The sequence below is a fragment of the Protopterus annectens genome, chromosome 7.part0 (genome assembly GCF_019279795.1).
Source record: "Protopterus annectens isolate FY-2018-M chromosome 7.part0, PAN1.0, whole genome shotgun sequence".
Taxonomy (NCBI): Eukaryota; Metazoa; Chordata; order Ceratodontiformes; family Protopteridae; genus Protopterus; species Protopterus annectens.
Window position 1 is genome coordinate 1,993,615,985 of NC_056739.1, and position 25,588 is coordinate 1,993,641,572.

Genomic DNA, 25,588 nt, shown 5'->3' on the forward strand with positions numbered 1-25,588 from the left:
TCCATTGGTTTCGGAGCCGCAGGTTAGAGTATCAAGAGGTGAATCACCTCCATCGGTTCCAATGGCTTCGGAGCCGGTGGAGGTGTGCAGCTCAGACTCTTCCCCCTCGGCTCCGAAGAAAGCTCCTTCGGCGCCGATTGTGGTCCATGCTGTGGTGGAACCGGCGCCGATAGTGTTGGAGCCTTTTCGGAGCCGGTCCCCTACTCTCTCGGAGCCGAGAGGAAAGTCTTCTCGTCGGTCTACCTCCTCTAAATCTTCGAGACTGTCTGATCAGGATCTGGATAGGATGATACAGAGGCTTTTCCAGTCTCCAGTTTTTGCTAAAATGGTCTCGGCTCCGGCCCAGTTGGCTTCGGAGCCGATCCCCCCTCCAACACATTCGATTCCTTCTCCAACCTCCTCGGAGCCATTGGAGTCGGTGGTGTGGAGCAAAGCGGAGCCATACGGTCGGAGCCGAGACCCCTTCGAGGTCTGTTGGTTCCGACTGTGCTTCCTACCCTGTCCTCCGGTTCAGGGTTTGGTACTGCGACTTCTTCAGCCGGGCTCAATGGGAACACTTTGGGATTGGGTGCTTCGGTGCCTAGTCTTCCCCTCGGAGCATCGGCTGCTGGAATTCCCAGTGCCATCGTGGCCTCTAGACCAGTGACCTCCATGGAGTCTGGAGGTCCGGCCTTTGAGGCCATGAGGAACGCGCTGGCCATGCCTTTGCCGGTTCAGCAGGCTTCTACCTCACCGTCCCTAGACTTGGAGACTGGTGCTTCTGTTTTGTTGCAGTCCCCCGGCAGCGGGGCTCCAGGGCCTGAGGATACCCCCATCGGGGGTTCCCTTCTTCCGGGAGGTCCATCCGAAACTGCTTCGGACGAACCCCCACGGAAGAAATTGTGCAAGAGGAAGCACGTAGACTCCCAAGATGAGTCTGTTACATCGGATACTGACCTCGATGACGCAGAAGGGTCCCCCAAATCATCTTCGGATGATATCTCTTTCTCAGATATCTTGGAGATTCTGAGACGAGGTGATTGGCAGTCCAAAACCCCTTCAGCTGAGGAGTCAGTCTTCCTCAAGGCCTTTGGGGCCCAGCCTTCCACCTCCTGGGTGTCTCCGCCCTTCGATGAACTCCTTGATTTGGTTTCTCGAAGGGTGTGGGAACACCCTGATTCTGTGGAACCGGTGCCTGCAAGACCCAATAAGTTTCTGTCAGCCCCCCCCCAGAAGGAATTTCTGATGAAGGGTGTGCCAGTAGATGCTATGGTGGTGGCTTCTGCCACACAGCAGGACGTGGCAGAGGCTTCAACGTCTGTCCATCCTCCTAATAAGGATTCCAGGAGCATGGATAGGTACGGGAAGCGTACCCTGTCTTCAGCAGCTTTTACCCTACGGTCGCTGAATTATTGATGTCATTTTACTAGGCTCCAAAGGGACCTCCTTAAAGAGCTAAATGACTCCCTCACTGGTAATCTACCTGAGGCGCTGGCCCCGACTGTTGGCGCCCAGATGACTACCCTGCTATCCATCGTTAACTCGTCCATGAGGCTCATTTCGTATGCGGCCGAAGGGGCGAGTAGAGCAGCGGGAACAGGCGTTGCCCTCAGGAGACACGCCTGGTTACGCTTGTGTTCATTCGCAGAGGCCTTCAAGTCTTCCTTCGCCGACGCCCCCTTTGATGGGTCATCTTTGTTTGGACCCAAGGTGAAGGACACACTAACTCGGTGCGAGCAAGAGGGCAAGACTCTGACTGCCGTTGGGGCCCATTTTTCCGCTCCTTCTAGGCCTTACCCCAAGGCTCAGAGAGGAGGGAAAATGTGGTTCAGAAAATCTCAGAAGTCTTTCCCTACTCCACCCAGTGATTCCCCCTCCAGAGGCAGGGGGGGGGGGATTCTGGAAGACGCCGCCCCAGAGGTGGCAGAGGCCCCCGTAACTCTGGAGACCGCGACTCCTTTCGTGGTTCTTCATACAACCAGCGTCCCTGAGTTGTTGCCCGACTGTGCAACTCCGGAGCCAGTCGGGGGTCGTTTTGCGGCGCACCCACAAGCTTGGAAATCCATAACAAGCGATCAGTGGGTGCTTCGCATTATTACCGGAGGATATATCATCCCCTTCAACAAACCCCCCCCTTTCCTTAAGGGAAATCCCGGACGTACCACCCAGTCAGTGGGATCAGGCAGCAATAGAGGTTTCAAAGCTGCTAGAAAAGGGAGCCATCCAACCTGTCCCCACCGACCAGATCGGATCAGGAACTTACTCAAGATTATTTTTGGTACCAAAAAAGACAGGGGACTTCAGGCCCATTTTGGACCTCAGTTCATTGAATCGTTTTGTGCAAAAGTCCAAATTCCGAATGGTCACCCTTCAATCTATTCTTCCTTTGCTGGAGAAAGATGCATGGATGTGCTCCATAGATCTCCAGGACGCTTACTATCACATTCCGATAGCTCAAGAGTCCAGGAGACACTTACGCTTACGCCTCGGAGTCAGTCATTTCCAATTCCGAGCACTGCCCTTTGGTCTCACCACAGCCCACAGCCCCCAGGGTGTTCACCAAGTGTCTGGCAGTGGTGACTGCTCACCTGAGGAGTCTGGGATTCCAAGTGTTTCCATACCTAGACGACTGGCTCCTTACTGCCACCTCCGAGCATCTACTATTCCAGGCTCACGCCACGTTCACCTTGGGCCGTTTCTTGGGGATTACGTTCAATTGGCAAAAATCTGTACTACAGCCATCTCAGCGTATTACTTTTATAGGCGCAGACTTGGACACAAAAAGAATGCGCGCCTTTTTACCGGCAGCAAGAATTCAGGTTCTACAAAATCAAGTCAAATCCTGCCTTCCCTTATTAAGAGCCCCGGCCCATCGGATTCTACAACTGTTGGGTTCGATGGCGTCAACCATACTCTTAGTCCCTTTAGCCAGACTTCACATGCGAATATTACAATGGCTTCTGTCGGTTCAGTGGTCCTATCAGGAACTTCCCTTGAACCATCTAGTCATGATCACGGAGAGTTGCCGTCGGGATCTGCGTTGGTGGCTTCTCCAATCCAATCTCGACCAAGGGCGACCCTTTATTCCTCAACGTCCCGTTGCCACTGTGACTACGGAAGCCTCCCAGGTAGGGTGGGGGGGTCATTACCTGGACAGGTCGGTCCAAGGCACATGGCAAATCCAGGAAACGCATTTGCATATCAATATCCTGGAGATGAGAGCGGTACTCTTGGTACTTCAAGCTCTCCATCACGCTCTTCCGCAAGGTCCGATTGCTATCCTATCCGACAACATGTCGGTGGTTTGGTATATAAACAAGCAAGGTGGAACTAGGTCTTACCCACTGTGCAGAGAAGCCATGAGACTTTGGCACTGGGCGGTAGCTACCAACCACTTTCTAATGGCAACGCACATACCGGGGAAATCCAATGTGATTGCGGACAGATTAAGCAGAACCATTCTTTTACCCCACGAGTGGTCCCTCAACCAGAGAGTAGCTGCGAAAATCTTCGACAAATGGGGTCTCCCTTGCTGCGATCTGTTTGCCAGCCCTCACAATGCGAAATGCAGAGAGTTCTTCACGCGTTCCCCTCCCAGGGACAGATTCCCAGGGACGCTCTGACCCACATTTGGCCCCCCGGTCTTCTTTACGCCTTCCCTCCGTTTCCCCTCCTACCGAGGGTAATACAGAAGGCCATTTACCTGGAGAGCGAGATGATTTTGATTGCCCCGCACTGGCCTCGTCAAGTTTGGTTCCCTTTCCTACAGAGGCATGCGGTAGAGGGTCCATGGTTTCTGGACCCGGTGCCAGACCTGTTGACTCATCAGTCAGGACGGTTTCACCCGTCTCTCAGGTCTTTGAAGTTGGCGGCATGGTTACTCCACTTCCATCTTTAGTCGAGACAATTCTCTTTCTCCGGACGTGATCCACATATTGTCTTCTTCTCATAAACCTTCCACTGTCAAACTTTATTCCAGCAAATGGAAAAGGTTTGCCTTCTGGGCTCAGGAACGGGGTATAGAGCCCCTTACTGCACCAGTATCGGAGGTTCTGAATTTCCTGGCCTCCCTTTTTCAGTTGGGCTCTTCAGTTTCTACCATTAAGGTTCAGCTAGTGGCTATCTCTAATTTTCATGCTTCCTTTGAACCTTCATTGATGTCTCACAAACTTTGTAAGGCTTTCCTTAAAGGAGCATGGCTCCTTAGGCCTCCAATATCTCATCCTGTCCCCCCTTGGGATTTGAATATGGTTCTTGCTGCCCTAACTGCCCGTCCTTTCGAACCAGCTGCTACCTGCGATTTAAAATTTCTGTCCTGGAAAACGGCCTTTTTAGTGGCCATAACTTCCGCCAGGCGGGTTTCAGAACTTCAAGCTCTTTGTTCTGATCTTCCCTATTTGATTTTTCACAAGCATAGAGTTTCCTTGAAATTAAACCCCTCCTTTTTACCAAAGGTAGCCTCTTCCTTCTGTATTCAACAAACTATAGAGCTCCCAGTGTTTTTTCCAGAGTTCTCTAATAACGCAGAATATATCTTGCATCAATTGACGTCTATAGACAAGTGCGTTGTTACTTGAATAGAACCGCTCACACGCGGAAATCAAATCAATTGTTTGTTTCCTTTGCAATGAACAAATTGGGTCAACCAGTAGCAAAAACCTCCATAGCTAAATGGATTAAAGATTGTATCATTTTTATTTATTCACAGGCTAACAAAGACCTCCCCTTTCCAGTCAAGGCTCATTCTACCAGGCCAATAGCTACTTCTGTAGCTTTTCACTCCAAATTATCTATAGATGATATTTGTGCTGCGGCAACCTGGACTTCTCCGCACACTTTCATTTCTCATTACAAATTGGATGTGGTTTCTCGAGGTAGAGCTTCCTTTGGTTCCACAGTTCTCAGGAGTGTTTTCCAATGAGCCACCCGGGATTTAGGTGCTAGGGACGCTGTCCCATCAGTTATGAATGTAGGCGAGATAGGATCCCATTACATCTTTTAGTTATGTACTTACCATAACTTCGGATGTATGGGATCCATCTCGCCTACATTCATAAGTACCCACCCTCCTTCCCCCTTCCATTCGGATTAAGAGGAGCTGTAGTCCCATTTGGAAATCTTTTCTTGAAGAACTTTAGTTGGTTATAGTGACTACTAGTTTTTCTGTGTTTGCATGGATGTATGAAAGCGAACAGACAAGATCTGGGGAAGCAGGTGTAGTGCATCCTGGGATAGGTAGTAGCCCAGCCAATGAGAGACTTCGTGCTAGTGTATTAGTTGGCCGAGTCGGAGCCGATCAGTTATGAATGTAGGCGAGATGGATCCCATACATCCGAAGTTATGGTAAGTACATAACTAAAAGTTTCCTGTTTAAAGGTGGAGGCAGATCAGTTAAGTACATGTTCTACAATGGGGGGGGGGGGGGTTTGTTGCCTGGAAGGTTATAAGTAGTAATTTCTATAATGTTTTTTTTTAGTTTAGCTGTAGATGGGTAATTAATATTTCTGAATAAGTTGGGACTGGGGTTTCATAGATAAGGTGTTGTAATCTGAGTTACTTAACCAATTGTAAAATTCAATTATCTTGTCTTTATATGTAGGCATCATTCATGGTGAAGCCAAGATACTACTCAAGACCAGTGTTAATCCTGCCTCTACCACATGCATAGTAAGTTCCGTCATGTCTCTTTGCATGTCCCTTTGGATGGAGCGCATCTGGTTATTCAGTCCCACGTGGGCTACTACTGGGTCATAGTCACGTTTGTCTTGCTTATGGAACCTTAGGACCCTTGTAATATTAGCGATCCTGGTGTCAGAGAAGCAGTTTACAGTCATCATGATCTTTTTTTTTTCCAAACACCTTTATTGAATTATCACTTGTGACATAGGCACATTTGCATTCATATCAAAGTAATCAAACTATATTAACATAGCAGACATTATACTTCACATGTATTGTTATATATCATATAACCTAAGCAATATTACATAAATTATTCAATTCCTGCCTTTTTTTAAACAAGAAACATCTTTATTAAACCATTACTTACTACATAGGCAATCACATATTTATATAAATGAAAAAAAAACACACGGACGCAATCCTAGTTGCAAATATTTTACATCACAAACCATACTGACAGACTCCCAGTCGCAAACATTATACATCATGTATAATCTACCCAGTCTTTCTCCCTGAAACATTACATAGCTCATTTAAGTCCTGCCGCCTTTTAGACCTTATTCCTCCCTTGGGTGTATTGTTCCCACAGTTCCCATTTTTCCTATGTAGTTTGCTCCTACCCTTGTCTAAAGATCTAAATTACAGTTGTTTTATCTTGATTAGTATATATTCGCTACTTCCAGTATAGCTGGTTTAAATTTTGATTTCCATTTTCTAGTAACTGCTTTTTTGGCAGCCACCATTACTAGACACACAGCAAGCCCTTACCATGTCCAGGCAATTCTGATTTTGCATCATAGCTCAGAAAAATCATCTCCCTCGTCAGATCAATCTGTTCATCCAGCATCTATTACTGTACATCCCGCAGGGAATCCTTAAAGTCCACCACCTCGCTGCATTTCCAGAAAATATGATCCCAATTACCTCTTTCTTCCCCTTCAAACTTCCAACATTTACTGTCTGCTTGAGGAAAAATTCTCTGGAGTCTACTTGGGGTATAAAAATATCTATGTAAACATTTCCAGGTAAAAATCCTACATCTTCTAAATTTTTTTGCATATTTTGGAGACACATATATCCTCCCATTGTTTCTTTGTGAATTGCTTATCCAGTATTTCTTTCCAATCCTTTCTAACCTCCGCTGATTGATTTTTATAGTTAGCATGCAATATTTTATATGCTGTACTAATTATTCCTTTTCTAATGGGAGCTTCTGTTCTAGATTCTATTAAAAACTCTACCAGTGCTGGTCTTTCATTTAGGACCCCACTATTTCTTTCTCTTTGCCTTTACTCTGATATCAATCCCTGATAGGGAAGGCAATCTTAAATTCTTGGCGTCTTCCCATTCTATTATCTTTCCCGGTCTATTTATTTGCTCCCAATACCTTGGTTCCTTTGCCAGTTTTCTCCAATAAATTCCGGCCCCCCCCTATTGTCTGTATCCCTATTTGTAGTCATCCCTATGAGCAGAATCTCCTTTCTCCATTTCATTGTTGGTTCAGCTCTTAGAATACCTTCTGCTACTTTATGGATATAATATTCTGCATGATTATTGTTATTCTCCTTAAAGGCCTGCATCCAAAATCCCAGTCTCTCCTTGTTTCTTGAGCTTCCACCATGTTTCATCATCATCCCTTTCCACTTTGAATTATAGTTTTCTGCTTGTGCTATGGATAGGAGTCTTAACTGTGTAGCTCTGAAATACCCCTTCAAATTGGGTATTCCCAATCTACCCTGTTCTACTGGAAGAATCATCTTATCCCACTTAACTCTTGCTGTCTTACCCTCCCAGATAAAATCCTTCAGCTCTTTATTAACTGCTACCCACAACTTTTCTGGTTGATAAAAATATGCCTGAGTTGTTTATAAGACTAAAAGGACTAAAAACATATGGGTGTTCCTGACCCAGTTTATGTGTGGGTACATAATTTACCACTACTGCCGTTGTTTTAGCTTCATTAATTTTCTATCACAAAAAGATCTGAAACCGTCTCAAAATGTTCCACAACACTGTAATTTGTTTTTCTGTTTTTGTCAGGTACAAAATAAGATCATCTGCAAATATAGCCAGCTTTTCTTGACTAGCATGACAATTATTTCCTTGAATTTCTGAGTCCCTTATTTTCTTTGCTAATGGTTCTAAATATATTGCAAATAATAAAGGGGAAGAGGACACCCCTGCCTGGTTCATCTGCTCAAGCAGAAATTATCAGAGAGGACCCCACACACTTTAATTCTCACGTCCCGTCCATCATATATCCTCCTAATCAACCTTATAATTTTTTCAGGAAATGCAAGTGCTTCCATTGCCCTGCTCATAAAGTCCAAGCTTACTCTGTTAAATACTTTCTCTGCATCAAGACCCACCAACAACAATGGTATTTTCTTGCATTTGGTTTCCCTCTGGATCATCAGTGTTCTGTTAATGTTGTCAAATGTTTGCCTCTCCTCCACAAAACCACACTGATTCATATTTATCAGGTTTTGGCATTAATTTTGTCATTCTTTTAGCCATTATAGACATGAACACTTTGTAATCATGGTTTAGTATTGAAATGGACCTGTATGAAGCTGGATCTGATGGATCTTTACCCTCTTTAGGTATTACAGATACCACTGTTTCTTCCAGGACAGTGGTACTTCTCTTCTTCTTAAGTCCTAGTTCTCTAGTCCACACTTGCCGCCCTCAGTTTCCTTTATGCTTATCCTCTAATTCCTCTCATACCAAAGTTTATTTAGAAGGCAGTGTGGAATAAGGCTACAGTAATCCTCATTGCTCCCCTCTGGCCTTGACAGGTTTGGTTTTCCTTCCTCTGGTCTCATCTGATTCAGCTCTCATTGGTGCTGTGGATCTTGTTCCAGACTTTTTCTCACCCTTCCAGGAAACCTCACCTGGACAAAGTGGCCTTCAAGTTGACTGCATGGTTTCTCTAATTCTGATGATAGTCAGACAATCCAGGTTTCCATCCAAAGTAATACACATTCTGAGTTCCTCACAGAAACCCCCGATAAGGAAGATTTACAAAAGTAAATAGAAAATATTTTTAGTTTGGCCTTCCAGTAGAAATAGAGGCCCATTTTCAGCTCCACTCCCAACTGTTTTAGACTTTTTGGCTGTCCTTTGTCTTAGTGGTTCCTGTTACTCGATTTATCATGGTCCAGTTGCAACATTCTCCAGTTTTCACATTTGGAGAAAACCAATCACCCATTGCTTCCCTTAAATTATCTAAGGCCTTCTTAAGGGGTACTTTCCTGCTATGACCTCCCCTTAAAGATCTTGTTCCTCCACGATTTGCCTCCATTCTTCTGCAGTCTTTGACATGATCTTCTTTTGAACCTGCAGCCTCATTTGATTTGAAAGATGTTTCTTGGAAAACTTTGTTTTTAGTGGCAGTTAATTCTGCATGAAGAGTGTTAGAACTTCACACCCTTTCTTGTAAAGTCCTTTATTTGGTCTTCCACAAGGATAGAGTGACCTTGAGAACAAATCCATCCTGTACTCCTAAGCTGGCTTCTGAATTATCACTCAGCCAGTCTGTCAACTTCCTGTTTTCTTTCCTGTGCTGCCAGTAAAGGGGAGTAACTGCTACATCTTCTGGATGTGCATCATCAACATTTTGGATGTACATTGTCAACACAGGTTCTATTTTCATTGCACTAAGAACATCAGAAAGACTGACCAGTTGTTTGTGTCCTTTTCCTCAACAAAACTTGGTAAAAGTGTGCCCAAAGTAACTGTCTTATGCTGGCTACCTGAATGTTTCCCATGTCTATAAGGAGAAGTGTTGACTTTGCTTGGGACGCCTAAGATTCATTCTGCTAGGTTACTTGCTACTTCGACTGCATTTTTCTCCAAAGTGCCAGTTGCTGACTTTTATGCTCCATCTGCTTGGTCAAATGTCCATACTGTCATATCTCATTATAAATTGGACTTGCAGTCCATGTCTAGAGCTTTCTTTGTGTTAACTATTTCCCAGAGTATCCTTCCATGAGTCCTCCTTAAGATTTATGGTAGCTGGGGACATCATCTGATATGAAAGTTTTGTACTTACCATAATGATAGATCCATGTTGCCTATTTCTGTCCTTCTTCAACTCCCCCCCCCCTTCCCCCTTCCATTTGTCATATTGCATTGTTTCTGGAGTGACTGCACTGACTGACAGCATGGTCATGTATTTCAGGAGTTTATTTCCTTCTTTGTAATATTTTTCCTGTTGGAGAAAGTGTAATGGCTTTTTGTCATAGGGAATAGGCAAACTCGATCAGAGGTAACTTGCTAATAGGAGGGAATTATGGATACAGGGAAGAGTCTGAGCATTGGATCCAAAGTCTGAGAGAGGCCAAAGTCAGATCCAGGACAGACCTGATAACCTATTCTTTGAAGAAGGGAGGAAGCAGACAACACAGATCTATCATTATGGCAAGTACATAACTTTTGTTTATAACCTGCATAAGATATAACAGCCACTCAGCTTCTAAAGTTTCAAGGTACCTTCCACATGTCCAAACCTTTAGCTCGAGCTGAGCTGACTAAAAAGATTGATTTGGGTGCCAAGCCCTTCAGAGCTTTCGTGCTAACTGAAAGAGGGAGAATAAGCCCTGAGAGGACATTGCTAGGAGAAGCAAAAACACATGCCCACACTCTAGTATAAAAAATATACCAAAAAACAAGGGGAATGGAGGGAGGGAGCGAGAGTACTGCTGCAATGATCATTCAAACTTCTCCTTTTATGGTAGGTTCACTTATACAGTCCTGCTATTTTATTCATTTTCATCATTGCTGCATTAGCATATGTTATGAGTAGATTACCATAGTTTAGTATAACTTGGAGTTGAAAGGGTCCAGGACCCCCTTGGAGAATGGTCCTAGTAAAACCTGTACTAGACCTGGAAAAGGAGTCTAGTTTATAGTGCTTTGTAAAAGTATGCACAGAGGACAAAGTTGCTGGTTCTAGCATACATCAAGTCCATCCCTTTCCAAAATGCCATGTATGAAACTAAGGCCCTGATAGAATGTGCCTTGACCCTGCCAGGAGTACTTTTGTTATGGAGGGTGTAACAAAAGGTAATAGCCTGAAACAACTGTTTAGAAAGTTTGCTGTGACACAGTGTTGTCCCTTCTTTCAGAAAAAGAAATGAACAGCTGATCAAATGTTCTTTAAAAGTTTGTTCTGCCAAGATAATACCTGAGTTGTCTGTGGACATCCAAGGTGTGAAGTATCCTTTCTGTCTCATTTTTGGGTTCAGGAAAGAAGACAAGGATAGATAGTTTGGCTTAAAGTAAACTCGGATACCATTTTAGGAGTAAAGGAAGAATTAGTTCTTAAAGAGACATGGTCTCTGTGGAATATGAGGTAAGGTTGACCCACCATAGGAGCTTGCAACCCAGATACCCTTCTTGCAGAGGTCAGAGCAATTAATAAAACTGCTTTCCATGTTAAACTCAAGTCAGCCAGGTGAGCTGGTTCAAATGGAACAAGTGTTAGCTTCTGTAAGAAAAAAATAAGATCCCAAGGAGAAGCCACTTGTTTCCGGGAGGCTTCTTATGTGATTCCCCTTTCAAAAACATTTTGACATGAGAATTTATTGAGAGATGGGGATCCATGGTCAGATGTGCTGAAATGGCCTAAATGAACCTTGATGGAGGAGTAAGACAGGGCATAGGATAGTAACTTGCACAAATATTGTAAAACCAGAGAAACACTAGCCCTGAATGGGTACTTTTTTGTTTTGTTGGCACCAACTAGAAAACCGTTTCTATTTGTTTATATATGATTGTTTTAGTAGCAGGCTTTATTACTTCCATCAGTAAGTGCTGCATTTCCTCAGTAAACATGTGCCTAAAAGGTATTAAGACCCTATCATCCAAGAAGTCATCTGTAGTTGTTTGGGGTCAGGATATATCAAACACCCCTGTTCTTATGTGAATAAATCCAGTCTGTGAGGAAGCTTGTGGTAATTAACCCTGGCCATTTCCAAAAGAAGAGAGAACCACTGTTGCCTGGGCCAGAATGGAGTCACTGCAATGATCTTGGAGGATTCTTTCTGAATCTTCCGAAGTACCCTGGATATCACTGGAAAGGGTGGAAAAGTGTACAGGAACATATCTGTCCAAGAATAAGAAAAGTCATCTGTCTTCCAGTCCAGGACAAAATGCTGCCAGTTGTTTGTTTAGAGTGGAGGCAAAAAAAACTGAGGATTTCCCCACTGATGGATCATATCTTGGAAGACTCCCCTGACCTAGTCTGTACTCTTGAGGGTCTCTCTCTGTTATTTTCAGCATGTCTGCCATACAGTTTTGCTCTTATGAAATGTAAAATGCATGTAGAGTAAGATTGTGCCAAAAGCTATATCCCTTGCTAACAAGGCTATGCATGGGGGGGGGGGGTGTGAGATCTGGTTCTCCCTTGTTTGTTTGTGTACCACATCACTGTGATATTGTCTGTAACTTGAAGAGGTCCTGGGGACCACAGATGAGTATTTATAAGAGCTAGCATCTCTTTCATCTGTATGTGCTTTGGTCTGTCTTTCTTCTCCTAGTGACTTAATGTTATACTATTATCCCCATTGACACTGCTCCTCAAGCAAATCTGAGGCATCTGTTGTGACTGACTTTTTGGAGCAGGAGAGGAGAAGGGAAAACCTGAATTCAGGTGTATTTCATATCCCCACCAAGTGATATGAAAAGATAATGGCTGTTGGTGCTGGGACCAGAGAGACTTCAAATACCACTGTATCTTTCATGTAGATTCTTGCACAAGGTATCATGAGAATCATGGATGCCATGAGACCCATAATCCTGAGGGTATCCCCTTGCTGTGACAGAAATCTGAGTAAAAAATCCCTGGAACAGAACTAAACATAGATCTATTTTGCTTATGAAAGAAAAGCTGCTTGTACTGAGGTGTCTAGCAGGCACTTCAGAAACACAATCCTGTGTGATGGAGTCAAAAATGACTTTTGAATGTTCTCCTGGAATCTCAGCTTGTGTAGCTCTCTTACCCAAGTCAGAGATTCTTGACACTTTGAAAAAGTCTGCAAAGGTAAGCAAGTCTAAATATGGAAAAATGTGGATACCCTGTAGCCTGCAAAGGTCTCTGACAGGAGCTAGGTACTTTGTGAACATTCTTGGTGCAGTGACTTACCCAAAGGGTAAGGCCAGAGAACTGACAGTGATTCAGATACACAAACCTTTAGGAAACATCTGAAATCTAGATGAATAGGAATGTGTTGATTTACATTTTTTAAATCTAAGGTTACTAAAAAGAACTCAAATGAGGAGGTAGGGGTAACAGCTTGTGAACTGAAAGCATTTTGAACTTGGGCATTATCACAAACTGATTCAGGAAAGAAAATCCAGAATTCATCTCCTGGCATTTTCTTTCTTTGTCACTAAAGTCCTTTTCCCAACTGGGAAGGTGGAATTGCTTCTGTTACCCTCTGAGACAAAATATATGGTGTAGGGCTGGAGGAAAGAAAAGGGTTTGGTTTAATCGATTAGGAGAAATCCCCTGAAAAGCAGAGAAGTGCTGAAAAAGCTGAGAGATTTCCTGAATCAGCTTACCTCTATCATTGCACTTTTTGATACCCTCTGCAGCAGATTTCTCCTCCCAACGGGAAAATCCATCCAAAATATTCCTCATTCTTTCATACTTAGTCAATGTAAACTTTAACATATGGGCCTGACAATTCAGAATTCTAAAAATCAGAGTTGCAGAAGCAAACACAGTTTCCCAGACTTATTTGTAGCTTTTGCCATCTTTGTCAGAAGGAGAAGGATTAGAATTAGAAAAATGTTTGGCAGCATCTGGTTTAACTAAAGTTATAGCTGCTGGGTCAGGTATGAGATTAGTGTATAAACATTTGAAAAACTGAAAACTTTGTGCATTCTAAGTGCTTTCCTAGGCGCAGCAGGTTGGCTGTCAGGGAAACCACAGACTGTGAGAAACACCCTTCAGCACTGACAGGGAATGCATGAAGGTTCTAGGAATCCTAGTTGCTACCACGCCTAGTATTTTATGAGAGGGTCTGAGAAGTCACGGTGTTCTCCCACTCCTTGTAAGCCCTCAGAGGAGCACTCTGCTTGGCGGCAGGAAAGCTGTAAAGTGCTTGGTTCCAAGCCAGTCTTAGTCAGCCAAGCTCGAGCTTTGGAAGCTGGCCAGCTGTTGTATCCTTCACAAGATGTAACCCATATTACTTAGACTACTACATCAGTGTTCAGTTTGAAGATCATTTAAGTTTGTTAAGAATGATGAATAGAGGTGATTCACTATTGGCTGCCATTTGGCTGTCACTAGTGCTGGTCTCACCACATCTTCACACAGTTGAGAATCAGTGTTGCTTTGCTTCATCCCATTTGTTGTAGGAGTCTGCAGGCTTGTTGTAGCTTTCCAGCAGATGCCTGAATAGCATTCAGAAAAAATCTGGAAAGTCCCACACTCGTATATCGTTCAGTCAGAGACTGTCAGGCATGAGTGATCTCCTTCTCCTTTTTCTCGCCAGAGCAAAACAGTAGCACTAATCCTAAAATGTATCCTGAGAAACAATTATCAGGCTTTCCAGTTGTCACTAGGCTCTATGAAGAATAGGAAATAATGTTCTTTTGCTTCTTCTGTCACTAGGAGCCAAACAGAAGCACTAATCCTGAGGTGGTAACTGAGAATTGGAACATAGCTTTCCGGGGTGGGATGGTGGGGAAAATCTAATTTGACTTACAAGATACATGGCTTGGATTTCGTTTCTAGTTTTAAATATGGAAAGGAAAATAGAGTGCAATTAAATCACAGTGCAATGAAAATGTACCACAAAAAATGAAGTATAAGAAAGCAGGACAAAATGCAAGAAAACAATTTAGGGAATAACAAAGTGACTTTTCCCTAACAGCAGCCTGTGACAGAGACTGAGTGAGCTTTTCCATTAAAGCCCTGAAATGTTTTCTTTTTCCCCTTAAATAAAAGGTCTTGTTCCTAGTTCCTCGCTAATTTCACAGGTGATTAACCACAAGTGACCTGTTCTAATTTCTGTGACTCATGAGAGACGCAGCTTTTGCTTCTTTCCTAATTTAAACATGCAACAGAAAACAGAATGCTGTTAAAGCACAATGCAATGAAAATGCATCATAATATACAAAATACAAGAAAGCAGTATAAGGAAAAACAAACTAACCTTTCCCTCACAGCAGTCTGTGTCAAGGACAGACAAAAAAAAACACCGGTTTCCATGTGTATATGGGTTGTATAAAGTCATGCAGAAGCAACTGTATTATCCTGATCAGTAAATTCTAGAACATTTGCTCCAGCAATTTAACTTTCAGAAGCCGCGGTGGTACAGCGGTAGCGTTGTTGCCTCACAGCAAGAGGTTCTCCTGTTCGATACACGGCTGGAGTGCCTTCTGTGTGGAGTCTGCATGTCCTCCACGCGGTCGAGTGGCCTCCAAAAGACATGTGTGAATGGGCGTGCCTTCGTTGAAGGTTGGGCGTCGGGCTGGCAACTCGGCACCATAAAAAATCTACTGCCAATCATTAGTGGACCGGAGTTCCACTGTGGCGACCCCTAACCGGGAAAAGCCGAAAAGACAAACAACATCATGCTGTCATGCATGGAGCATTATTATAGTGGTAAGATTTTTTTAGTGTGTGTTACAGATTCGTTTTTTGTAAAAGCATATGTTGTGTAGTGCATGATGCTTTTTCTGCAAGTAGACTTCCTATTTAGTATTTCCTGATGCTAAGTATGTATAGAAACCTAAATGGATTTGTGAGCAAAACAGAAAAAAGTCATTTATATATAATTAGAAAGCATGTTTGAGTCACACTCCACTTTAAGTAGTTTAGTTACTTTTAAGATGGCAGTATGTTTAGTGTCTGAAGTTCTAAAGCTAAAGGCCATGGTTTTAAGCCTCTTTATTAATATTAAATATTGCATAGCGGCATGAGTATGCATTCAGTTATGAAAGAGAAAACCTTCATGATGTTTTCTTTTGTACACATTATAAAAACATGATTGTTGTCTTAACAATTATTCAGTTTAACATTACATAGATTGCTCAAGTCCTGGCTTCCCTGAAATGTCAGAACATTGTTCTGTATGTATAGTTCCTAAAGATTTGATTTATTTCTGTGTAGTTTAATCCTTCATCTTTGTAAAGATCCTGCCTCTAGTTCTTCTATCTTCTTTATAGCATTCAACAATTCAGTGACAGATGGTTTTGCTTGTCATTTCCATTTTCTGCTAATTGCTTTTTTTTGCAGCCAATATCATTAAACTTAGGAAGGCTTTACTTTATCTGTGCAATTCAGTTTCTATATATTAGCTCAGAAGAAGCATTTTGTAAGTTGAAATAGTTTGCTTCCCCAGCAGTACGGACAACATACCCAGCAGGGAAGTTCTATAATCTATCAGCTCATTCCATTCCAAAAACTTGTTCCCAGATACCCTGCGCTTTCCCATCACACCTCCAGCAATTTCTGTCTACCATTTAAGTCTACTTGGGGTATGAAACTACCTATGCAAACACTTCCAGATTATAAATATCTTGATGTAGATCTAGATAAATGGGCAAGTTGTAATTTGTGTGATAATAACCTAGCAACTGAGTAAATAATATTTACATTAATATATTTCTTCTTCCATTAAGTGGAACAGCATCCTGATACTTGTTTTCCTTAAATTACTTACTCTATAGCCGATTTACAGTGATTGTTCTAGCCTACATAAAGTAATACCTGATTATCGAGAAACTGAAAAGATATGATGTAGACGCAGCAAAATGCACTGAGAGCAGGTCTTTTGGAATCTGGCCCCCAGTGTAAGCCTGTTTGTAGATGGGCCTTACATCAAAGTAAATCACTTACACTTAGAGCAAGTATTACTGAATCAGGGCTGACTTGCACTGAGAGCACCTCATTTGGAATCTGGGCCACTGTGTGTTTTTTGTATGTGCATGCACACATACATGCACATGTGTTTGTTAGTAATTGTTTTATTTTATTTCTTTCAGCCTGTTTCGGAAGCTGGGCAAGTTAGAATTATTGCCTGCTCCAGCAGTGCAGTGGCTCAGCAACAAGCACGGCAACAAGCACACATACTAAACTCTGCAGTAACTGTGGCTCCTACACAAATAACCCCTGTAGTAACCCTAACTCAGTCCCATGTACAGGAAGTGCCAGCAATGACAGTCATGTGTTCAAACCCTCCGCATGAAACGTCTGAAACCAATACCACCAACACATCCATAACCACTTCAGTGGACATCCTTCAAAACCAAGGTAAGGTTTGAGCTATCCAAGTGAAGTTACATGGTGCAATACACAGATATGCATTAATCTAGTTACTGCAGACTGATGCCATACGATATACAAGGTAGAATTAACCTGAGTATGAATGTCCATATGTCTGACATTGTCTTAGACAACTTAGCACACTTGGGAACTTTTAATGTTGATTTGATGAAATTTTGCTTGCCTCTTCTAGACTGCAGTTTAATTAATAGATATTTATCTTATTGAGTGCCATGATATTATATTTTCTCTCCTTTTATGTGTAGCTATGGTGTGTTTTTGGCAATGTTTTTCATCATAAGTTTGTGTTGTACATTAGGAATTAACTATTGCTTTTTCTGTTGCTGTCCATATCACAAGACATTTGACTAAACGTTGTTAATACGAAACAAAAATATATATATTGTCTTTCTACAGATTGTGTTATATTCTACTAAATGCAACATTTCTGAGTTTTTTAATGAGTATTTCTGAAAATATTGTCTTTATTCTTGGGCTTGCTATGTGTGGAGGGTTCTGCTTCCATCAATCTCCTTAGTTTATATAGTCTACTGGGAGATCACAGTGGGAGTGGTAAGCACTAGGTAACATATCTACCACAAGAGGAGTGGTTTCTGGCCCAGAAATTGTAGCTTATTGGCCGTTTGGGCAGTTTTTTTCCATCTCTTTCAACTTTCTGGTTTAAAAGCCAGCATCTGTGCTTGTTTCCTGCCTTTCCTGTAACTAGTCTAGTCCAAGTACAGATTTGCTGTATCCAGGACTGTTTGTAAGCTTCAGGGAAGCCTTCTACCTTATCAGTGGGAGTGGTAAGCACCAGGTAGCCTATCTACCACAAGAGAAGTGGTTTCTAGCCCATAAGTTGTAGTTTATTGGCCGTTTGGGCAGTTTTTCCATCTCTTTCAACTTTGTGGTTTAAAAGCCCATGTTTGCGCTTTTCCTGCCTTTCCTGTAACTAGTCTAGTCCAGATACAGATTTGCTGTATCCAGGACGGTAAGCTTCTGAGCAGTGCCAAAGTCTCCTCTTCAATTTTTCCCTTAGATCTGCTAGTTTTCTCCTCTCCTGCACTTTTACTAGCTTATTAATCTAGCACTTTACCAGACTTATAGCAGTTATTGTAGCACACAAAAATGCTACCAGCACTAAATGTTCTACAAGGAAACAGCTCCAGTACTTATTATTAATGCCCACTCCTCCAGGCATGTCTAAAGGTTAGTTCTCTTTGCTTTCTGCAATTAACCTGGTGAACTTGGGCATCCTGAGGCAATGTAGCAACTGCGTCGTACACTGACAACCCTCTCCTCTTACCTCCCAACACTTAGACTTGCGAAAGATGCACTTATATATCCAAATTGGAAGCCACGCACTCTCCAGCCAAGACCAGAATAGCTGGTCAAGAGGAGAAGAGGAGAAGAATGCCAATACTTGCACCACACCACATGGAACACAAAGCCCTCCAGAACACACAACAGCACTGCCTTTACATAAAAACACAAACCACACACTCACCTTCACGGATGCTCTCAATAAAAATATACCCAAACAGCAGAGACCTCCAAGGCAGAAACGCACTCGACCAGCACAACACAACACTAATCACGAGACTCATAACTCTCCAAAACAGTATGCCACTCAGCCAAAGCCCCTAAGGCAAAACAGCATGCCCAACACACTAGTCATAGATGAATCGATAGAGAGGCACACTGATGTCCCACTCACTAGGTTGAATAAGGATAAAGTAACAGTCAGCTGCTTGTCAGTCACCAGGATCCGCCACATAACGCACACACTCAGGTCCCTCAACAACAGGTAGAAATATGACTCTATCATTGTACATGTGGATGTGAATGACCTGAGATGTACTTCCCTGGACTACATTGAAAAGAGACATGGTGGAGCTGTTGGATTATGTACCCCAGGCAGGTATGACCCTAGCCCTGAGCAGCATCCTACCATCAGCCAGAATGATACCACAGTACAAGCAGAAAATGATTGATTTCAACAATTGGCTAAGTTTCTGGTGTTATTCTAAGGGGATCCAGTATCTGTCTGCCTGGGATGACATGATTGACAGACCTCAATGCTTTCCCAGGGATGGCCTGCATCTGTCACCCCTGGGCTTCTGGATACTGGCCAATGCTCTTGCCACCCCTATAGTGCCTTTTTAGGTGGTGTTCCAAAGACCAAATTACCACCGTAACAGCTACAAACAAATGCAATCTGAGGGTCATGCTGCTCAATGTTAGAAGTCTAAATCTCAAAATGCACTTGCTCAAAGCACTCCTTAAAATGGAGAACATCGGCATTTGTGCTGTAACAGAGACCTGGTTCAAGGCAGCAGAAAGCACCCTTACACACCAGGCTATAATTCATTCCACACCTTTTGGCCCCAGAACTTGGACCAAAGCTCCAAAGGTGGGGGTGTTTCCATATTCAAGTCGAATTCGAATTTCAGACCGAAGTCTTCTATAAAGCTAAGTACCCCGTTGGGGAAACTTTTCTTGCCTCAGACCGATGTCAGAAAAAGTTAACAATTGTATTTCTTGTGGGAAGCAAATACCTCATAAGGATTTTCATTCTTATTGTATACCTTGCCTAGGCCCTGATCACAACGTCACTTCTTGTCGTTTTTGTGCTAGGTTTAATAAGCGTACTATTAAAAGACGATTTGATTTCGCACAACACTTTTTTGGTAGAAAATTTAACTATAACATGCCGTCGGAGCTACCGACTACCGGCGTGCACAAAAAGCGCAGGGGGCAAGGACCGACAGCCCAGGCCTAAGCCCGATTCCAAGGCCTCGGTTGATCCGGTCTCCGGTTATCAGTGAGGCTCCGACGCAGCCCTTGACTACCGCAGTTCTGGATCCCGAGACTGCTACAGATATTTTGACGGAATGTACTAGGCCGACGCAGCCTTTTACTTCAGGCCCTTCCGACGATTTACCTTCCAAGGATGTCGGTGCTTCAGAAACGCCATTGGTTTCTGAAGGCGTATTCAGACCGACGACTCTTACAGTCAAAACGTTTTCCAAGTCGAAGACTCCTTCTGAATCAAAAAAGACTACACTTCAGTCTCCTGTTCAGGGCCCTATGCCTAAGAAACAGATGCTCAAAATGGCTGAAGATTTGATTTCTCTAATCAGGGGTTCTCGGCCTCCTCCTGACAAAAGGCCTAGACAAGAGGAAGATTCTGCTTCCTCTGAGCAACTGTCTATTTCTACGGATTCCTCTGAGGACCAAGACTATTCCTTCTCTCCTTATGAAGATTCTGATGCTGAGGATTCTATTCCCTCAGCTTCTCCTCCTGAAGACTACTCTTTTGGGGAAACTTTACACACTATGAGGGAACATTTTCACTGGGAAGGTCAGGATTACTCTGATTTCAAGAAAAGGCTCAGAGAGTTTCTTTTACTCCCCTAACACAGGCCTCTAGCCATCCCTCCTGTTTTGGACATTGTGGATGATGTCTATTTAGAATCCAGTTTCAACCCAGACTCTCTACCTCCTGCTCCGGCCAAGCCTGACAGATACTACAGAGTTCCTGATTCCCACAAATTTCTTTACAAAAGCCCAGTAGCTGACCCAGAGACTATCTCCCAGGGTCCCAAGGGGGCTAAGGCTTCCATGGCTAAAAACCCAGTACCTTCTGAAAGGGATTCAAGAGCACTAGACAGGTGGGGGATAAAGGTTTACACCTCAGCCACATTAGCTATGAGAGCACTAAATTGTCAATTTCATATGCTTAAGTATCAGCAATTTTTGATTTCTCAGTATCAGCAATTTTTGATTTCTCAGTTAAAACAAAAGATAACCTCCCTCCCTCAACAATCTGAATTGAAAGTACAGGATTTGTTGTATGCCACCGAGCAGGTGGGCAAACATACCTTACAATGTGGGTTTGATTCTTTAGAGGCCTCCTGCAGAGCAGCTGTCACTGGATCAGTTATACGTAGGCATGCCTGGTTAAAGGAACAAAGTCTGCCTGATCATGTTAAAGCAAAACTACTAGATGCTCCCTTACAGCAGGATGTTCTTTTTGGAGTTAAAGCAGAAGAAGTTTTAAAGAAAATGGAAGATAAGGCGAAATCAATGCAGACAGTCAAAGATTTCCTACAAGTACAACCCCCTCGCTTCAGCAGAAACTGGCCAACAAAAAATTGGTCCTTTCCAGCCACTGACAGACCTCAGAGGGGTAAATACAGGCGACCAAGGGGCAGAGGACAACCACAAGCCCAGTATAAACCTTGCCAATGGGGCACTCCATCCCAGAAGGGAGGAGAAGACAGGTCTCAACCCACCAGAAGACAAACTCAGTGACTTGCACCTCAGCTGGCCAAACAAAGCTCTTTTGTCAGCCCCCTGGGGGGAAAACTAGCGCTATTTGCAGACAACTGGCACATGGTCACAAAGGACAAATGGGTCCTAGACATAATTTTACGAGGATACAGATTCCACTTTCAAACCTTGCCAATGAAAAGAGGAATGCCAAACCTGCCTCAAAATCAAAGGGCAGAGGCTCAAAAACAAATTACAGCTCTCATGACCATGAGAGCCATTCAGCGGGTACCAACTCAAGAGCAAGGCCAAGGATTTTATTCAAGGCTCTTTCTAGTACCCAGAAAGGACAATGCTTGGAGACCAATTCTGGACCTTTCAACTCTAAACACTTACAAGTTCTCAAATTCAAGATGCTAACACTACAACAGCTACTTCCCATGTTGGGCAAGGAAGCATGGCTGGTAACGTTGGACCTCAAGGAGGCATACCTGCATGTCCCTATCAGACAAAGTTGCAGAAGATACCTCCGTTTCATTGCAGGTTCAACCCATTATCAATTCTCTGCACTGCCCTTTGGCTTATCTACTGCGCCCAGAGTGTTCTCAAAATGCCTCACCTCAGGTTTTGTGCCCACTGAGTGGCACAGAGCTACAGTTATCCCAATCCACAAGGGGGGATCCACCTTGGATCCCAGAAACTACCGTCCCATCAGTCTGACAAGCCTTATCTGCAAGGCCATGGAGCGTATTATCATGGAACTTATAAACAAAGACATTGGCAACCTTCAAACACTGGACCCCACCCAGTTTGGGTTTGTGAAGGGCCGATCTTGTCTCCTGAACCTGATTGACTTCTTTGAATCAGTCTCCAGAGCCATGGACAAGGGTAAGGTGGTCCACACAGCCTATCTAGACCTTGCCAAGGCCTTTGACACCATCCCCCACTCTGGAATCATAGATAAACTTACTAAGTTGGGTATTAATCCCTATGTCACCCAATGGGTTGCTAAATGGCTTACTGATAGAACCCACACTGTAAAAGTAGCCAACTCCAAATCCAGCTCCAGACAAGTGACAAGTGGAGTACCTCAGGGTTCAGTCCTGGGGCCGCTCTTGTTTGGCATCTACTTCTCTGAAGTACAGGTCAACACTAAGGGACTCTGGCTAACAAAGTTTGCAGATGACTGCAAACTGGGAGCCATTATTGAATCCCCAAATGATGTGGATACTCTACAAAAGGGCCTTACAGAAACAGATGCTTGGTGCCAGAGCCATGGGCTCAAGCTCAATGCCAAGAAATGTATTGTTATCCCCTTTGGGAAAAACATGTATCCATGAATTACCATATAGGTGGCAGTACACTAAACACAGAAAGTGTGATAAGAGACTTAGGGACACAGGTGGACAGTGGTCTCACCTTCGATAACCACATCGCCACAACAGTCAGGAAATCCTTCTATGTGGCACACCTCATCACGAAGGGCTTTTCATCCAGAAAAAGGAGGTCATTGTCCCACTGTACTCATCCCTCATTAGACCCATTATAGAATACAACGCCCCATTTGGTATGTACCTCTCAAGACATCTGCAACAACTGGAAAGGCCTCAGAAATACCTCACTAAAAGAATCACAGGCCTAAAGCAGATGCCCTACGCTGACCACCTTAAAAAAACTCCAGCTATACTCTGTCGCATATCGTCTACTCAGAGGCGATCTCTGCTTAATATACAAGGCCATGTCAAACCCAGAGCTGTTGGACATGCTACACTTAAAGAAATCCCAATCCCTCAGAGCTACACACTCCAGGGATCTAAACCTTGTCATCACAATAAACAAAACATGCTGGAGGGATAGGTTCCTGACCCAGAGACTCCCCAGACTCTGAATAGATTGCCCATACATGTCAAGCAGAGTGCCTCTTTGGACCTCTTCAAGAGGAACCTTGACGATTGGATGGGAGAAAGGAAATTCACCCCAGGGATCACGTCAGTCGCCCTGCTAGACAGGGGTCCAGGAAAGTAAATAATGTGGGAAGAAATAGCCAGGGAATTGTTATGGCTAGGCTTGTATAGGCCCTAGGGCTGATAGCCTAGTACCAACCTATGAACCTATGCCTGGCACCAGTAATTGCATACTGCAGACAAAGAGGAATTCAAATATATCCATACCTGGACGACTGCCTCATCCAAGCAGAAAGAAAAGACATTCTCTTACATCATCTGGCTTTTCTGAAGCATCTACTAAATTGTCTGGGGTACACAGTAAACGAAAAGAAGTCAAAACTAGTACCCCCACAAAAAATGACATTCCTGGGTGCCAGCTTGGACACAACGGCTCAGAAGGCTTATCTTACACCAGACAAGCAACTTCAACTGACTCAATATTTCAAGACAATGGCAACAAAGACCCAATTAACTGCAAGAAAAATTCTGCAGGCTTTGGGCTTCATGGCATCTTGCATTCTGATAATACCATTTGCAAAACTGCAAATGAGGAAATTACAGTAGTACCTAAAAAGCGTATGGTCTCATCACAGCCACAGCTTAGACACAGTGATATCTCTCATTCCCTGCCTTCAACAGGAATTTCTATGGTGGGCACAGGCATGTCACCTCAACAAGGGTCAGCCTTTCACCTTGCCCCCAACCAGGCAAACTATCACAACAGATGCTTCAGACCTGGGAGGCACACATGGCAGGGTAATGCATTCAAGACCTATGGACTGCAGAACAAAGAAAACTGCACATAAATCAAAAAGAGATGCTAGCTGTACAGAAAGCTCTGACAGCCTTCAAGGATCTACTACAGCCAGGACAACTTGCAATAAAGACGGACAACACCACAGTAATGTGGTACATAAACAAACAAGGGGGCACACATTCCTACCCTCTTTGCAGGCAAGCAATAATCTTATGGAACACAGCTGTGGCCTACCAAGTCCAGTTACAACCTCAATTTCTGCCAGGACAGAAAAACACATTAGCAGATGACCTAAGCAGAAACATTAAAGATCCCCACGAGTGGAAACTAGACCCACAAATATTTACAATGATAACTCAAAAATGGGGCCTTCCAAATATAGACCTGTTTGCCAGTCCTCAAAACTACCAACTGACAAAATTCTGTACAAGGACATTCTACCATCAAGCTTGGAAAGTGGACGCTCTCTCCTTCAGTTGGAAAAACCTAAAAGCATATGCCTTCCCTCCATTACCTCTTCTCACAAAGGTTCTTTTGAAGGTCAAAAAGGAGAAACCTCGACTGATTCTCATAGCCCCAGACTGGCCACGCCAGCACTGGTACCCGATATTGAAGAATATGGCTCACAGCCCACCATGGATATTGCCTCAAATACCTCATTTGCTCACGCAGCAAAACAAACAGATTCTACACAGCCAGCTCAAAACCTTAAACCTGGCTGCATGGCAAATCAATTAAGCATCCAACCAGCCCCTCTTGCACAAGCAGTACTGGATGTTATTCTGGAAGCCAGGAGGCCAAGCACCAGGAAGGCTTACTCGGACAAATGGAAAAGGTTTTCTGCTTGGAACCAAGCTAAAGGCCAAGACACAACTCATCCTCATATGCCTCACATTCTGCAGTATTTAGCTGAGATGTTGCACAAAGGACTTTCCTTCCCCTCAATTAAAATCCATGCTTCAGCTATTTCAGCTCACTACGACATGAATCCACCTTTATTTTCAAATCCTCTTCTAGGGCAGTTCCTCAGAGGGGCAAAGAACATTAGACCACCTAGAAGAGCTCCTACACCAACATGGGACCTCAACTTTTGTTCTGGAAAAACTAACACTACCTCCCTTTGAACCAGCTTTCTCTGCAGACCTTCAGTTCCTATCTTGGAAGACTGCCCTGCTCCTGGCCATAACTTCTGCCAGGAGAGTCTCAGAATTCCAGGCACTTATGGCAGTGGAACCTTTCCTCATTTTTCATCAAGACAGAGTTTCTCTATGAACTAATCCTTCCTTCATGCCTAAGGTGGTTTCCAGTGTAGCTTTAAATCAAACCATCCACCTACCCACTTTCTTCCCCAATCCACAGAACAAAGGTGAGAGACTCCTGCATTCCTTGGACATTCACAGGCAGCTTCGTTACTACTTGGATAAAACTAAGGCTTTCAGAAAAACTGACCAGCTCTTTGTATCCTGTGCTACAGCTTCTCAAGGGAGGGCCATATCCAAGCAAACCATTTCTAAATGGATAGGCCATTGCATACGATTCTGTTATACCCATCATGGGAAACCAGTTCCCCCTACCATTAGATCCCACTCTACCAGGGCAACAGTTACCTCTACAGCCTTTCTCAGGGGGGTTCCTACCAAGGAAATGTTAGAAGCTGCAACTTGGAGT

General features: G+C 43.6%; 1 protein-coding gene across 2 annotated transcripts in view; it reads left to right on the forward strand.

The window, feature by feature from the left end:
• The window catches only part of LOC122807290 (host cell factor 1-like), a 3,131,707-nt gene that overhangs the window by 2,935,974 nt on the left and 170,145 nt on the right, over positions 1–25,588 (forward strand). For both annotated transcript variants that reach the window (XM_044078414.1, XM_044078415.1), the window contains exon 16: positions 16,663–16,930. In XM_044078414.1, the coding sequence (XP_043934349.1) occupies positions 16,663–16,930 (268 nt within the window). The remainder of the gene's footprint in view (positions 1–16,662; positions 16,931–25,588) is intronic.